Source organism: Vitis riparia, chromosome 4, assembly GCF_004353265.1.
Source record: "Vitis riparia cultivar Riparia Gloire de Montpellier isolate 1030 chromosome 4, EGFV_Vit.rip_1.0, whole genome shotgun sequence".
Taxonomy (NCBI): domain Eukaryota; kingdom Viridiplantae; phylum Streptophyta; class Magnoliopsida; order Vitales; family Vitaceae; genus Vitis; species Vitis riparia.
In genome coordinates, this window is record NC_048434.1 from 14,794,886 (window position 1) to 14,811,788 (window position 16,903).

The following is a 16,903-nucleotide window of genomic DNA, read 5'->3' on the forward strand; positions in this document are numbered from 1 at the left end:
AATAATATAAACAATAACATAATATATAAAAATAAACATTTTATTTAACATGGATGTAGAAAATTTTATTTCCTATACATCTATATTTGTTTATTATGTATGTTTATATTATATTTTATTCTCATTAATTTGCTCTGGAACTTTTGGCTTGGCAATAAGGAGATGCCCAAAAAGATCCTTTTGATCTTGTTGATGTCAATAGTAGATACTTTTTAAGCCCTGCCCTAGTGCCAAACACTGCATGTGTGTTTGTTTCATGTCCTTTTGATTCTGGTCGATGTAAATGGTAGTCATCTACATTGGCATTGATGCTACACCATAATGAAGGAAAAGAACACAGACAAAAGCCTCAACTCAATCGACAGTTGCAAAGTCTTAACAACACAAATGCTAACAAAATCTTAAATGACAATTTCGTAACAGAACTGCAAAGGGAAAATAAAAATAAAGGAACGTAACAGCTCTACGGTTACCCTACTTGGAACTGCAACTTGTTTGACCATATTTGCTACTGGCAAAGCTGTTCAACAGCCGTCACAATCTGTGCAGGCTGCACCACAGTCCATTCCTCCAATGTCCCAGCATATGGGGTGGGCACATCCTGTGATGACAGACAAACAATCGGGGCATCCAAGTAATCAATGAAATTCTCAGTGATAGCAGCTGTCAAACTGGCACCGATCCCACCTGTCCGCATGCACTCCTCCACAATCAGTACACGGTGTGTCTTCTTCACTGAATTCCCAATCGTGTAAAGATCAAATGGTTTCAAGGACCTGATATCAATAACCTCAGGGTCATACCCCTTGTTCACCAATGTTTTGGCAGCCTGCATCACATGATACCTCATCCTAGAATAGGTTAAAATGGTGACATGTTCCCCAGGTCTTACCATCTCTGCTTCCTCGAGTGATAACACATACTCTTCATCTGGAATCCTCTCCTTGAGATTGTAAAGCAAAACATGCTCAAAAAGGATCACCGGGTTCTCACTCCGGATTGCAGCTTTCATCAAGCCCTTGGCATTGTAAGGGGTTGAGCACGCCACCATTTGGATTCCAGGTATTGATTGGAAATATGATTCAAGGCGTTGTGAGTGTTCAGCCCCAAGCTGCCGACCAACTCCACCAGGTCCTCTGATAACCACTGGTATTTTGAACTGGCCACCAGATGTATAGTGGAGCATGCCACAGTTGTTGGAGATCTGGTTGAAAGCTAAAAGGAGAAATCCCATGTTCATCCCCTCGATAATCGGCCTTAACCCAGTCATGGCAGCTCCAATGCCCATGCCAGTGAAGGAGTTTTCAGCAATGGGTGTGTCAAGAACCCTGAGATCCCCATACTTTGTAGCCAGGCCCTTTGTCACCTTGTAGGAGCCTCCATAGTGGCCCACGTCTTCACCCATCACGCATACTCGGGGATCTCTATCCATTTCTTCTTCCAAGCCTTCTCGAAGGGCTTCAAATAGTAGAAGCTCATGCCTAAGGAAAGAAATCAAATTAAGTTTACTAAATCCTCAATTAGCAATATTGAAGTCATAAGAACAACAATAATGAATGCGAACAAGAGAATAGTAATAATTAGAATTTTCCAATATTTTTTAAACATGAATTAAGGAATTGAAAATATAACTATCTTTATGAATGTAAAGAACATATTTGGATTCTCTTAGTACTTTGGAATTTACAAAACCCAGTTTTTCCATTTTATATTCATGCATTTGCTCTTGACAATACAATAGATTAGAAAAAGAATAAAACAGGGGGGTTGGAAGAAGAGAAAGGGATATGAAACCAATAACAAGTAGTTACTACATTGATCAGGAAAATAGCATCTCTACTTGTTTTGAGATTTCTGATGAAAGCCAATGAATTGGCCTAATTAATGAAAAAAAAGGATTAGACTCCGAAGGTGACTAAAACTGAAAAGAACTAAAAAAACTTGTTCCATTCCCTCCCTCCCTCCAGTAGGGGTATTCCCAGAGGTATGTTCACGTCATTTTTAAGAATAGTTCACCCAGGAATAACTTGGGCTTCTGATTCGATTCTAAATTCAGCTTGCTGGTGGTGGGTGTGTTACTGTGTTCCCTCTTATCATATTTTGAATAACCCTAATAGCGAACAACAATTGGAAAATACACACACATGTTCTTCATTACTTTTGTTGTTATCAAATTTTGTTGTTATCAGTATCATATTGGAAGTCTTTTTCCTTCTTTTTGAGCAATATGAGTGATTCAAGGTCAGGGCAAGTTGTCTTACTGAACAAAGAATCCTAGAGATAAATGTGTCCCCTGTGAGATAAAAACCTGATAACAATACATTGCAGAAAGGGAGTGATTTCTCCAAGGAGAGCACTGGTTTGTGTGCTTTGATCATCACAAGACTTTTTGAAACATTTTTACAATTAACAAGTTTGTTTTATTTTTGGTTATTAAATATTGCAGTACCTGACTTTAATAGAAATTGCTGTAAATTATTCACCATCAAATCCTTGTATTCTAGTATGAGAAAATAGGCCACAACCTTGAAAACACAAATGAACCAAAAACCTCATTGCAATTGGTCTAGCCTTTTGATGCCTAATCCCCTTATTAGTGTAAAAGTGATAACTTCTAAATGTTTTCTACATGCATTCAGTGCCAATAAGTGTTGCATCAACAAACATGCGGGTGTATTTTGTTGGTTACAATTGGATTGATTCGGAGCACCAATTGGAATTCAAAACTCTGGCTTGTACAGTGGATCTCCCACTATTTTGTACAGAGCTTAGTTCCACAAAGTTTGAATCCAATTCCAAATCATGCAGGATCTGAAGCATCCAAATCTAAATTGTTGCTCCCAATTCCCATTCAAGATTTTTCTTCCAAGAGAGCAAAATTTTAGCAAGAATGAAAAAGGAATCGCAATCAAGTCAAAAATACAAAAATATTTCAATTCACGACCACCACAATTGTCTTATGATAAAAAAAATTTAACTCCATAAATTGTAAGAACATATTGAGCTAAAAATAGGCACATATTATGAGAATCAAGCTCAGAAAATGGATTAAAAGAAAAAGTGTCAGAGAGAAAGACAAAAGAAACAAACCCAGGTTTAGATGCAGTTAAATTGTAAGAACATATTGAGCTAAAAATAGGCACATATTATGAGAATCAAGCTCAGAAAATGGATTAAAAGAAAAAGTGTCAGAGAGAAAGACAAAAGAAACAAACCCAGGTTTAGATGCAGTTGAGGTCACAGAAGCATCCGCCTTCGCCTAAAAATCCACAAACAAACGTCAAAATCCAATACCGGAAAAAAAAAAACAATTTACATATGCATTTACGATTGAGAAAGAGAGTTAACTGCAACTGCATTAGTAATCAAGCGTTGAGCACCGCGGCTCCTCGGGGAAGAACCAAGCGACGGCCTCCCATCAGATCTGACCACAAACAAACTTCCTTTCCTCGCTAAAACAAAAAACACATAACCCAAATCACAGCAAAAAGAGTATTAAAAAATATAAATCCAAAATGCTCTGTTTGGTTCCCGGGAATAAACTTTCCCATAGAAAATTTTATGGGAATTCAATGAATTGAAGTAAATAAGAGAGAACCTGAGAGGAATCTGGGAGATTGTGAGTGGAATTTCTCGGCAGGAGGCAGAGCCGCCACCGCCGCCGCCGCGCCGATCCCTTGAAAAATTGCAGCCATTGCTTCGTCTGGAAAGGAGAGGAAGCGATGTGAATGTGATGAGAGGAGAGAACCAGTGAGAGACGGTGCTTGCTTTGCTCGGCGATTTATTTGAGACCCTTTTTAACAGCTCACCGGCACCATCTTCGTTTTCATCGCCACCGGCCAGCGTAAAGACGGGAGATTTGAGGTTACAATGACGCATTTACCCTCCTGTGTTGTTTTTTGGTACAAGCAGGTGTTAATCTGGTGACCCACCCCTTCCTATGAAATAACAACTTTTGATATCCAGTTAGATTTTTCAAAGAGTGGTGTTGGGTAATATATTTTCAAATTTTAGATTTTTTAAAAAAAAAAATTTTGATAACTTATTATTTAAGTCTTAAAATTTTTTATTAAATAAAAAAGTTAATGTATTCAATTTTTTTAAATACTAAAAATAATATATTGGTTTTTTTATTTTTAATATTTAATAGAAATTAAATATTAAAAAAACAAACAATTTGATTTTTATTACAACCGTAAAATGATGCCCAGTTAGTATTTTAGATTTTTATTTATTTCTAAATAAAATTTTATAATATTTGCTTATTTGATGACTTAAAATAAATCTTTACCATAATTAAATTAATATATTTCTACTTGCATACGAATCGTACTATCACCGGCCATGTGGGGTTTAGTTTTCAATGACTTTTTTAAAGGTGATTTGATCCCATGACTTTGGGAACTAACGAAATTTAATATTTTTTATATTTATTTAATTTATATTTTTTTCATATGAAAATTTAATAATTTTAAAATATTAAATTTTTTAATTAAATTTAATTATATTTGATTTTTTTTCATATTTTTTTTATAAAAAAGTTAAACACAAGAAAATCATTTTTCTTAAAATTCTTTTCTTTCGTTATTACTTTTCGAAAATCAACATTTTATTTGTAATTTGGATAATAAAAAATTTTTAATAAGATTACAAAAAACACACATTGAAAAAACAATTTATTGATTTCATACCTCCGTATATTTTCTAATGGGATATTGACATGAATACAAACTATCAGATGCCATGTAACACATCCGAGAGTCCAAAATAATTCCTCAGTGTCTATCCACATGGTATCATAGAATTCTCCCAAACTATATGGGAAAGAAGAAAAGAGAGTGGGATGAACAAAGCCCACTTATGAAATTATTATGTAATTATCTAATTATTTATTCTTATAATAACAAGGGTTATGGAATTAAAACGGATAATTCCAAATTTACAAATCAACCCTCCACGAATTTTACTATAAAAAATAACTCATATATATATATTTATAAAACCTTCATATTTTCTTATAAAGGTAAAATTCTCTTCAAAATCTTACACAAAATCATCCAAATATTAAAAGATATTTATATAAAAAAATGAATTATTTTTCAAATCTATATGTCTAGAAATGTTACTTTATAAATTTGAAAGTATTTCATCTTCTTTGATTAATTAATTATAATTGTAATAAGAAGAAGAAATCAAAAAGTACTAAGAAAACGAGAAGGAAAATAAATGAGAAAGAGACTTTGGCAATGTGACGGGTTGCCCCAATCCCAATCCCAACCCCACCCCATTTATTAAAAATAATTCTCATCCTTATCTCATACCCACTCCCACCTAGTTTAACTTTTTTTTTTAGTATTTTAAATTTTTTAAAATTACATTAAAATAAAATATATTTTATAAATAATTAAATTATTATATTTTTATAACTTATTTTATTGAAAATATTTATTATTATTATTATTATTTTTTTTATTATCTATGTATTAAAAATAAGAAAATAAAAATTAAATTAATTAATTTTATATCTAATCAAGGATGAGTGAGATAAGGCAGTACTTGAACCCACCCGAAATCCATATTGAGTTTGAAAAAGAAATCTCAAACTCATTTATTTAAATTTTAAACCTATCCAATTAAAGGCAAATGAGGTGAGTACTTGAAAAAAACCCACTTTATTGTCATTCCAATCTTAAATGGTAAAAACCTTATTTTATGTTGGCCCATTGGATAAAAAAAGGCATAACAAAATCACATTTTATATTATACATCAAAATGATATTGATAATGAATATTTTGAGAATTCAAATCTGAAAAATTATTATTTTTTGTGAATATGATGTAAATTTTTTAAAAATATTCTATAAAAAAATAGTTGAAAATAATATATTTTCATAATCAATCAAAAATTCATATTCAACAAAAACAAAACTTGTCAGAGGTATTGTTTTAAGTTAGAAAACTATTGTTTCTAAATATAATTTCTGAATAAACCTAAAAAAATCTCTTTCCACTTTCTTTTCTTCTCTCCCTTCCTAGTGTTAAAAAAATTGTTTGAGAACTTTTGTCAAAGCAGCATCCTATAATATTCCTGGAATTCTACACTCAACTTATAAATATTTCAATTATTTCAATTATTTTCTAAATAAAAATAGAAATTAAACTTGAAAACATGTTTGAATGATATTTTTTCTATTTTCATACTTGTGTGACCCACCATCAATATAAATATTATAAATATTTATAAACCATTATTTTATATATATATATTGAAAATTAAATATTGTATAATTTTGTTCATTTACTAGATTATGTATTATTATAGTTATAAATGAATATATTTTTATGTTAGATTAATTTATTTGATTAATCATATTTTTTTTCGCAATTTTTTGGTTAGTGAAAACAAAAAACCAAACATGATTTTACAAATATTATTTTTAAAATTAATTTTCACTTTTTTTTAACCAAATACATTTTCAAAAAATGAAAAAATAGAAAATAAAATTTAATTAAAAAAAAAAAGGTTTTCTAAATCTTAAATTCCTCCCTATTTTCTTATCTTCCAAACGCTGCAAACCTGACAAACAGCTCTCAGAGTGAGCCCACAAAAGCGCGCCAAAAAAAACCACCATGCCTGAACTTCCAGAGGTAGAGGCCGCGAGAAGAGCCGTCGAAGAGCACTGCGTGGGCAAGATTACGAAAGCTGTGATCGCTAATGACTCAATGGTCATCGATGGAGTCTCTCCTTCAGATTTTGAAGCCTCTCTTCTCGGTAAAACCATTGTCTCTGCCCACAGAAAGGGTAAAAACATGTGGCTCCAGCTCGATTCCCCTCCTTTTCCTTCCTTCCAGTTCGGTACGGCTCCAACCCTAGATGAGAAAATGTGGGTTTTTTAGTTTAGGGTTTATTGTGAAACAGTGGACCCATGTGAGAATTTGGGCCTTTGATCATTAAATGGAGTTCTATTGCGAAATGCGGGATTTTTTTTTTTAATATAGATGTATTTAGCTTTATTTAAGTGGTTTTGCTGATTTCACGGTTCTAGAAACTGGTGTGAAGATTGTAACTCCATGACTGACAATGGAGGGACAGACCACCGTTCATGGAAATATGCGATTTTACTGATTTTCCATGTTATGATTTTAAAGTGTAATGTGCCAGATAATGTATTATTTCTTGTAGAAAATGATCTTTGATGTGTTTCAGGAATGGCGGGTGCTGTATATATAAAGGGTGTTGCAGTTACAAAATATAAGAGGTGAGTTTCCTTGGGTTCTTGTGTATGTTCATGGAATTTCAAGAAAATGCGTCCATTGATATTTCTGGATGCTATCTTGCTGTCATCCAATTAGCATCTTTAGGGTGTCCCTAAAAATTGGTTTGAAATATGGATAGGTGATATAATGTAGTTTAATTTGATCATCTTATGAATTAATAGTTCTATTCAATGTGGTTGAACTTCTATATTCAGAATTCCGATAAAATTTCTTGCTATTTATGATCTAAAAAATTGTTGTAAGGCGTAATGGTAATGGTTTAGTTTATTCTATTATCACTGTGCTTCAACTTCCCTTGTTGCCTGCTTGGAATTCTGGGAGTTTTTAAAAAATCTCTTCTAGGTTGCTCCCTTTTTTTTTATGCTTCTATTGCCATTGATTAATAATCTTTGCACACCCCTCATGTCATGCTTGATTGTTCATGGTTGTTGATTTTTGACACTAGAAAATCTTATGGATTGAAGGAAGCCTCCCTGCATCGAAAACATTTTTTAATGGGCTTGAAAAATTCTGCACCAAAGGGAAAAAGCATCTATGCTACTCATATTAATTTTTAGTCCTAAGCCTGACTACTTTTATCGGAGAAGTCTATATTTTAATTTTGACAGTCATGTCGTTTTAGGGTCTTATCCTCTTTTGCATTCTTGGTGATCATGTCTTTTCTAGCCACCTTTAGCTGAAATTCTTTTTTGTTGTGCTCTTCTGACTTGCATTTGAACTGAGTCACTTCATATTGGTGAATTCATATTGGTCTTTGCTATTAATGGTTAAACCATCCTAGACAAGATTTCCTCCATCCTAATGTCGGTGGTTACTACCTTTAACTTATCACGAGTGCATTTCTTATAGATTCCATCTGGGCTACTGGTTGTTGCGACACTAACTTCTTAGACTTCCAGGCAGAAAAAGTAGGTTATAGTCTACGTACAACCATTTCTTACAATAATCTTGAAGGTTAGGTCAATTACTAATATACCTCTGATTTATTCATCTCACCTTATTTTCTCAACATGTTGTATTGTAAATACTCTATGATCTATGCTATAAAATATATCTATGATTGCACACTGCTCTAATTTCTCTGTAAACATCCTTGATCAGGACAAACCCTTTAAAGATCAAGTAAAGCTGCCTTTAATAAATTACAGTTGGTTATTGCTGTGATTTTTAGGGTTTATAATGGATAAGAAGGTGAAAGCAGGGTATATGGTTTTAGTAACGGCCAAATTGGCCATGTTTTTAGAATTTTGTGGGCTGAAAATAAAAAAAAAAAGCTTGATGGTATCCTTGGAAGGCAAGGGAAAATAAGTGTTTTGCACTAAGATAGTAAAGGTAATACTAAGGTTTGTGATTAGGGGTAGGGTTTAGGGATAAAATTGGGATCACGGAAGGCTGGTCATGGGTTGAAAAGTTTGCATGATAGAGCAAAGAAAAGAAAGAAGTGACAAGGAGATTAATATGGGTGAAACTTGATTGTTCCACCATCTAATGGTAATATTATGTTTTGTGAGATTAGTGTGTGATCTTTGGCAATGAGATGCAGGATAAGTTCTTGCTAGGGAGAATTTTCCAGTGGAAATGTTAGGTAATCGGTTTTCAAGAGGTTGAAGGCAGTGATAAATGGTTAAGATTGATAACTAAATATGATTAACATGAAACTAACCAAAAACAAAGCAAAGGAGTGTCAAAAGTTGTGGTATGGCAAATAGGAGTCTCTTCTTGGCAGTATAAGATCAATAAAAGAAGATGATTGGCGTGAAGTGCTCAATGTAAATTTTATTGTTTTACTGAATTTTGATTCATCAAAATCTTTTTCTTTGTTATTCAAAATATGACTTGAGATGGATTTAACTTTTTCATATCTGATGCTTATTGAGTGTATTCTCCTCTATAAAACAGTTTGCAATTATGGGTCATAATAATGTAAAGAGTCTTGATTACAGGTCTGCTGTCAAGGATACTGATGAGTGGCCATCCAAATATTCCAAGTTATTTATTGAAGTAAGCATGGTTACTCTTTTCCTAAATCTATGGTGCTGACAATCTGATTGAAATTACTAGGAAATTAATTTCCTGATTTTCAAGATTATATGGTCATATACTTTCTTGTTTTATTCGCCTAATTTGTAGGATAAAGGATCTCTAGGAATTAGTTAACCATGTTATTTTGTGTAATTTAGTTTCCTAATTTTGTAGGATTGTACGTTATAGATCTTGAAAAAAATAAAAATATTCTTTTCCATATGGTATCTAAGTCTGTTCAAGGTCTGTAGGTTCTCTTCTAATTTTTAACTTGTGATCTTCATTATCGCTGATTTCCAGTGGCTTTTATTGCCATTATTCTCTGCCTAAAGCGGCCGTCATTGCCTTTACCATTTTTTTTTCTCTCCTCTTAGCAGCCTTCTTTATTGATGATAATTTCCAAACCTTTGTTATAATTCAATAGTTTTTTGCATCAGCAATTACACCAATGTTTATTTAAGTTTTGTCTCTATTTTGCTACCCACTATGTTGAAAAGCTCAGAAAACAAAACCTAAGAAAATCCGACCTCAAATCCTGCATTCTAGTTGCAACCGCCTACCAGACAATGCCAAACCATTAGCCCTCATTCAAACTTATCGCCTGAAACTATCTGGTATGGTCTCAGCATGTGCGCACGTTATCGAAGGAAAAAGGAAAGTTCAACCACTCTAGTGTACCAACACTGAGTGAAGATGATCCCAAGTTTGCCATCTAGGATGAGGACTCAATAATCATGCCTTGGCTATGGAACATGATGCAATCTGAAATCAGCAGAATGTGTATGTTCCTGACTATGACAAAGGAAATCTAGGGGAGAGTGGAACAGACTTATTCTATAGTGAAAGATGTTCAAATTACGAGATAAAGACCAAGATTCACTCTACAAAGCACGGTACTTTATTTATAATTGAGTACTATAATGTTATGAAGTGATTGTGATCTTTGATGTGTTTCAGGAATGGCAGGTGCTGTAGAGCCCTGCCAGTTAATTGTAAAAGAGCATCATCAGTGATCTCGTCACTCAATGGCCGGTCTATACAAATATTCCTCCATAGAAGAGGGTTGCTTTTAACAACATTGCAGAGAGACCTGCAAACTCTTTCAACCACAAGGAGATCCAGTCTCGTCATCAGGATGGACTTTGGTACATGCCTGCAATTCCTTTTCTTGGTTGCTGTTGATCCAATTTCCATGGCAGCTAAAACTCAGAAATTCACTGAACCCACCATCACATAAATTTTTACCATCTAAACCATCAAACTCATTACAAGGAACCGATTTCTCAGCATTACTAAATTCTGGTTGAAATCTCATTGCACCGCTCCAAACCAAATTTAGATTGGCATACAATCCACGACCCTCTCCCTAGGACCAACACTTCTGGCATTCCCTCAAAGAAATGCCCAAATACACAAAGACTCGAACACCATACGAGAAAAGAAACATCGAACATAGATGAAAACATACAAAAGTGATTAATTAATGTGAATAGCCTTATTTCAAGCGCGAATCCATGGGCTAAAACAGGGGAATGATTCAAAATATGATTTGAATAAAAACAGGGCGCAATTTCTACCATCAAATCCGAAGATGGACATGTATGCAAATTATTTTCGGATGAGATCAATGGCATTAACAGAATGAAGAACATATCAAACAGACAAAGATTCAATTTCAACACAGCAACTTGTGGCCCTTTCCGTCCACACTAATCAACAAAATAAATGCCCAGAACCATCGAAGAATCATCAAGAATCGAATAAGATAAAGCATAGGAAATAGCTGAAAACGTACTTGGGCAGTCTTGGCTGCAATCGCTTGGCTTCCCGCTCCTTTGTGTTTTTTTTTTTTTTTTCAAAATCCCGGTGAACCGTTCTCTCTTTTCCTTCAAGATAATTTCTTCTCCCTCCTTCCCCTAACCTTCCTTTACGTATATATCTCAGAAAAAGGACCCCCAAATCTGTTCCAAAAAGGAAAATCCCCCATTTCCTTTTTTTTTCTTCTTCTTTTTTGCAATCCTTCTTTTTTATGTATTTGTATCAGCCTCCCAGAAACTCAATCTGCTGAAGGAAATCCACTTTCTTTTCTTCCATTTCCTTTCCTTTTCGAAAATTAGAATACCTCTCCCTTACCTTTGGAGAATCCTTTCCTCCCATGTATGCAGCCAAGTCGATCTCTTCCTTCCAAAAATATTTTTGCTTGCCTTCTTTGAGTGTGCATGCCTTTGTGAGAGTTGATCAACAACCCCAATTCTCTTGTCAAACAATAAAAATGAAAATAAAAAGAATCAAACCAAATAGAGTTAGCAATCTTGCAACATATAAAAGAATAAAGTAAAATAAAATAAATAAATAAAGTAAAACAAAATAATAAAATAAAATAAAATAAAATGGTCAATCCTATGCGGGCCATGCAAGTCATACGACTATGTGAAACATGTAAGAAATGCTAAAAATAGTCTAATAGGCCAAATGTGCCTAAGAGGGCTTAGGTGACTTGGACGGGCCTAGGGTGAAACTAGGTGGGTCTAACTAAGTCTAACCTAAAGTGCACCTAAGTGAAGCCTAATCTAAACTTGAAGGGCAGCCAAAGTCATAATGTGGAGCCGGATAAACCCCTCAACCAAAGTCCCCAAAGTGGCTCAGAAAAAAGGTAAGCAGTATAAGTAGCAATGAAACACCAAGGAATTACTGTGGAGCACTGGAAGTGAACTTAAAGACATGTGCTAAAGGGACAAAATGGAGGGTCTACAACTAGATAACATATTCCCTTCCATTATCAGATCTCAAGAATTGGATTTGAGTTAAATTAAACACTCATCATTTTATAGAAAACAGAAAATATAGTACTAACATCTAACTTTTGTTTCATAAGATAGACCCTAGGAACTCTTGTACAATCATCAATAAAAGACAAACTATTTTGCCCTAGAAATACTTTAGACCTTTGGAGGTCCCAAACATCAATATAAATAAAACTAAATAGAATAGAATTTCTTTTATTATTCATAGGAAAAGATACTCGATGCTATTTAGCAAGTTCATAAACATCACAATGATTATTTTGAATATCTAATTTTTCAAACAAATTAGCAAACATTTTCTTTAATAATGTAAATTATGGATGACGAAGACAAAGATAAAGTAACCAATCTTCAGTTTTATTAAACCTAGAACTTTCGAATAAATGGGAAAGAGGATGTGAACATTTTGTACCACTTTCAGTTTCAAAGAGGTACAATCTATCTTCTCTCTAGCATGCCCAATCATCATCCACATACAAAGTTCCTAAAAAAACTCAGAAGGTGAAAATTTCGTGGAGCAAACCAAATTTTTGATAACTTTACAAATAGATAACAAGTTAACAAAAAGCCTTGGAACGTGCAAAACAATTTCATGCATGATATCTTTAGCCAAAGAGATATTTCATTGACCAACTATGGTGACAAACATTCCATCTGCTTGATTTCCTATGCATGAGCTGTAAGTTAGGAAGCAACTTGAAGAATTGGTCATATTGCCCAAAGCTCCTAAATTAATGACTAAGGGCTTAAAACTTGCTCTTTTAAGACATTTATGACAAGAGAATACTTATGTGTCCAAGCAAAACATGTTATCCCCCCAGACTTCTCAAATCATGATAGGAATTGCTTCAATTTTTCGATATCTTCTCTATTCAATTCTCCCTCTTTGTTGGCATTTATGTCTAGAGGTTTTTCATCAATGTTGGCAAGATTAGCGTGAGGTTTATACTCTTGGTTCTTTCCTCGACCTCCATTTCCTTTTCCAAAAACATTTAGAGGTTTTCCATGGAGTTGGTAGCATGACTCTCTACTATGTCTCGGCACAAGTACACCACTCAAAATCCTCATCACTAGACCTCCTGCCTTCATTCTTTCCTGAGCTTATGGTTAAGTCAGTAGTAGTAGTAGTAGCGATGGTTTGGCTATCAACAGCGGCAACACTGTTTTTTGGTTGGACTGACTCATAAAAGGAAGAGTCTTTTTACCAAGAATTTGGACTCTGATTAAATCAAAATCATTAAGCAATCTAACCAAGAAACAAAAACTCTCTCCTTCTCATGAACTCTTGCTACATTGTCACATCTTTGTCACACTCCATTTTTAAATTCTAATACTAATGTAATTTGAGCCACAACCCCTGTATAACATTGTAGTATTCAAGGACTGAAAGATTATCTTATTTGGTATTATGAATTCTAGTCTTTATTTTATAAATCTAAGCAACATCTCCAACCTTGAATAGGTTTGATGGACAGCCTCCCAAATCTCCCTTGATGTAGAGAGAAACATACAAGTTCCACTGATCTCTGACAGTATTAAGTTTCATTTTCAAGGCAATATCTACAAGTCTTCCTTATCTAACTATTGAATTTTGGTTCTTCCTTACTCATCTTTGGCCCAAATAAATAACTTAATTACCATTTTCCCTTCAGGTATTTTTTTATTTTATTAATTGTGACCACTCTAGGTAATTGCCTCAATTCAGTTTAAATGTGGCTAGAATACTCTACAATTCTCCCTAGGATTGGGAATGGTTATCACTGTTTATGGTTGTTTGCATAGTGGTGAAAGAGGCTAAATTTTTCTGTCATCATTGGTTGAGTAGTAATAAGATGAGATTATTGTAATGGGGAGGACACACCAGATAACAACAGACATTGAAAAATGGGTTATGAACCAATCCCTTGAACCATTGCCGACAATGAAGGCTGAAAGAGTGCATGAATGATTCCAGCAATTAAGGCTGGAAAAAATTGGGACCAATGCCAAAAATTAGAGTCGGTAGACAAAAAGAAAGAAAGAAAGAAAGAAAGAAAAGAAAAGAAAAAAAAACTACTATGCACAAGGCTATGATACCATGAATATAGAGAATGATTTCTGAATAATACTAGAGTTTTTACTAGATATATTTACAATCTATTTATAATGTTTACAAGGGCAAAAAGAAACGGAAATTACTCTATTTTAGGCTTAGAATTACTCCACTAAATTACTGGAAATAAATCTGCTATTGAATTAGTCCCTAATTACAGGAAATAAATCAAGTGAACCATACAGAAAAAGCAACAAAACTTATTGCACCGATTCTCTAACAAAAACAAACACAATTTGCATATTGATAAAAATCACACAAAATTACAGTGTGTTTTTAAAGGTGTCAAATAATGCCCCCAGGGCCAGACAACAACAACATTGGGTTATAGGAACTATAACACTTACTACCAACATAGGATATCACCCATATTTGGCCTGGACAACAGATCAAAATCACAATGGAGGCTTTTAGGGTGAAACACTACAAGAGCGGAGACCCCTGACATAAGTTAATTGAGCGTCCAAAAAATATTGGTGATAACTGCTCAATATTGTGCTTTGAAGCAGGTTATTTGTGTGAATACGTTGCAACATTGAGTGGTTATCATGTTTTTCACTCGGTTTAATCCCATTTTGTCTACTAATGTGATTTATAAGTATTTTATGGTGATTGTCATGCAGGATTGCACAAGTATATTGGCACAACTTGTGGTTGCCAAATGATCAATGGTGAGCAAGGTTCTGAACTGCTAGTGAGAAAAAATGCAAGTGGCTTGAAGATTAGCAAAATTTGAGCATAAAACAAAGCATTTGAATCATGGGAAATCGCCTAGCAGTTTCCATACAGTGAGGATAGCACTCTGCATGTAAAATAGAAGAATGAAAATCATAGTGAAAACTCCAGGTACTTAGACAGTGCTATAGGATGGCAGTTTCACTTGTGTGTTTTGTTTCAACATAAGTTGGGAAGTGTCTGTCACCTAAAAGCACCATGTGTTGGTGGTTTCACTAAAGTGTGCACTGCATTCTCATTTATGCCAAAGTTCCAGTTTTGTTTCAAAAAGTTTGCACACTCTAGGTGGTTTAAAAGGTGGTTAGAGGCTCAAATAAAAAAAAAGTTGGTTGATGGAAGACCACTTAATGCTTGCATGATGTTCATTTGTCTAAAAACTCTATTGCTTGTATTAGTTAGAAATCTTTTTCAGCTTTCATCATTGTAAGCATTCTCTCTTCTCATTTTCCCTCACTTAACAAACATGAGAATGGATATGTGATCCACAATTAGGTTTGGCTAAGGTTTTTGTTTTTGAAGAAAGGATGAATTTTGGTTGAAGATCCAACTCTCTAATATGGGATTTGGTTGGAGATATTGATGGTATAAATCCATTTTTTGTGTTTTGCTAATAAGAATTGAAGTTTTCTCCTTTGTTGTTCTCTAATCTGAGGCTGCTTTATTCTTATTAACATATTTTAAATGCTTAACTATATGTCGATTTAAAAAATTTTCAACTTGATCAATTAACTCCGAAATCAGTTGAATTCTATAGTGGAATCCATTTTAAACTGATTAAAGTGAATCTACAAATTAAGTGATCAATCTTTATTGTATTTTGAAGAGATTTTTAACAGAAAAACCTTTTTTTTTTTTTTATCTTAAATCTAAATAAATTTTAATTTAACTTAAATCTAGTAATTGAACATATATATATATATATATATGTTAAATAATAATTTAATATATTTCCAAATATCTCAAAATCCTTGGCAACAAAAATTTATAAAGATTAATTATGTGATTAGTTATGAAATTGGTAATTAGATTACAATTATAGTTTCTAACTATGTTCGGTTGTTAAGAAAATATTAAATTTCCAATTTAAATTTCTTTGATTACTCATTGGTTTTTGTGTGGTCTGTCTTTGGATCTAAAGATTCGTGATTGAGATATATCTTTAATTGTTGAGATTAATTCAGTAATTCTCATGTTTTCAATTTGGGGAACAACATCAAATTCCAACTTTTTATTTTTCAAAATTAATTGAAATGATTTATTTGAGTGAATATTTTGAGTTTAAGTTATGTTTTGAAGTTCTAATCGAATAAATTTTATTTAAATTGATGATGTTTAATTTATTTTAGTTTTGTTGTATTGTAAGGGGCTAAAGTTTGAAAAAAAAAAATCAGAAAATTCATTTTTGATTCAAATTTTATAACTTCAGTGTTGTTGTTTTCGTTTTTCAATAAGGAATCTATAAAAATTCATGGATTCTAATTTCATAGAGAATTGGATATGTTAGGAAACAAAAATTGTGGTTTGCATGTGGTTGAATTTTTGTTTCGGTTTTAGAAGTTTTTGAATTTATCTTAGATTCATTTCTTATCTAAATTAAGCTTTGGATTTATCTTAGATTCATTTCTTACTAAATTAAGTGATTTTTATTTTTTATTTTTTTCAATTTTTTAGTAAGGATAGTCAAGAAAATTTTGGATCCAAATTTTCTTGAAAAATAAGAGAGAAAATGGTCAATTTCTCAATCAAAGTGTACAAAATTAGGGCAATTTGATTTATTTTTAAGTCAAGAATAAATAGCAATATATTTTGTTTATTTTGAATAAAAATTCAGCAGGTATTATAGAAGTTGAAAGCTGAAAAGATAAAAGAGAAATTTGAAATTTTCCACTATGAAAAAGTAAAAAATAAAATAAAATAAAATAATGACTTTTTCCATTGAGACAAAATTATTTTTTAAAAAAGTGATAAGTTA

At 32.9% G+C, this 16,903-nt stretch overlaps 2 protein-coding genes across 4 annotated transcripts; one reads left to right on the forward strand and one right to left on the reverse strand.

Moving 5' to 3' along the window:
- Positions 1-322: 322 nt before the first annotated feature.
- On the reverse strand, positions 323-3,874 carry LOC117913390 (pyruvate dehydrogenase E1 component subunit beta-3, chloroplastic-like). The gene is made up of 4 exons (XM_034828354.1): positions 3,599-3,874; positions 3,349-3,452; positions 3,216-3,259; positions 323-1,481 (listed from the first exon to the last, which is right to left on the reverse strand). The coding sequence occupies exons 1-4, from the start codon at positions 3,693-3,695 to the stop codon at positions 509-511; spliced, it is 1,218 nt and encodes a 405-aa protein (XP_034684245.1). The 5' UTR covers positions 3,696-3,874; the 3' UTR covers positions 323-508.
- Positions 3,875-6,583: 2,709 nt separating this feature from the next.
- LOC117912357 (formamidopyrimidine-DNA glycosylase-like) lies at positions 6,584-15,453 on the forward strand. Of its 3 annotated transcripts, XR_004651006.1 has the most exons (5): positions 6,584-6,856; positions 7,208-7,259; positions 9,222-9,279; positions 10,258-10,445; positions 14,820-15,453. XR_004651006.1 is itself a non-coding variant. In XM_034826910.1 (4 exons), exons 1-4 carry the CDS (start codon positions 6,631-6,633, stop codon positions 14,859-14,861), a joined length of 378 nt encoding a protein of 125 aa, XP_034682801.1. In that variant the 5' UTR covers positions 6,584-6,630; the 3' UTR covers positions 14,862-15,453. The 3 variants fall into 3 exon arrangements, 2 of the variants coding, with proteins under 2 accessions (XP_034682801.1, XP_034682802.1); XM_034826910.1 differs by lacking the exon at positions 10,258-10,445; XM_034826911.1 differs by lacking the exon at positions 14,820-15,453 and having other exon boundaries at positions 10,258-11,611.
- The last annotated feature ends 1,450 nt before the right edge of the window (positions 15,454-16,903 follow it).

Coding starts and splice junctions, on each gene's coding strand:
- LOC117913390 (XM_034828354.1), bottom strand. CDS start 3,695: ATGGCTGCAATTTTTCAAGGGATCGGCGCGGCGGCGGCGGTGGCGGCT. Junction 3,453..3,598: donor ATCTCCCAGATTCCTCTCAG/GTTCTCTCTTAT, acceptor TTTTTGTTTTAG/CGAGGAAAGGAAGTTTGTTT. Junction 1,482..3,215: donor TCAACTGCATCTAAACCTGG/GTTTGTTTCTTT, acceptor TTCTTTCCTTAG/GCATGAGCTTCTACTATTTG.
- LOC117912357 (XM_034826910.1), top strand. CDS start 6,631: ATGCCTGAACTTCCAGAGGTAGAGGCCGCGAGAAGAGCCGTCGAAGAG. Junction 7,260..9,221: donor GCAGTTACAAAATATAAGAG/GTGAGTTTCCTT, acceptor TCTTGATTACAG/GTCTGCTGTCAAGGATACTG. Junction 9,280..14,819: donor ATTCCAAGTTATTTATTGAA/GTAAGCATGGTT, acceptor ATTGTCATGCAG/GATTGCACAAGTATATTGGC.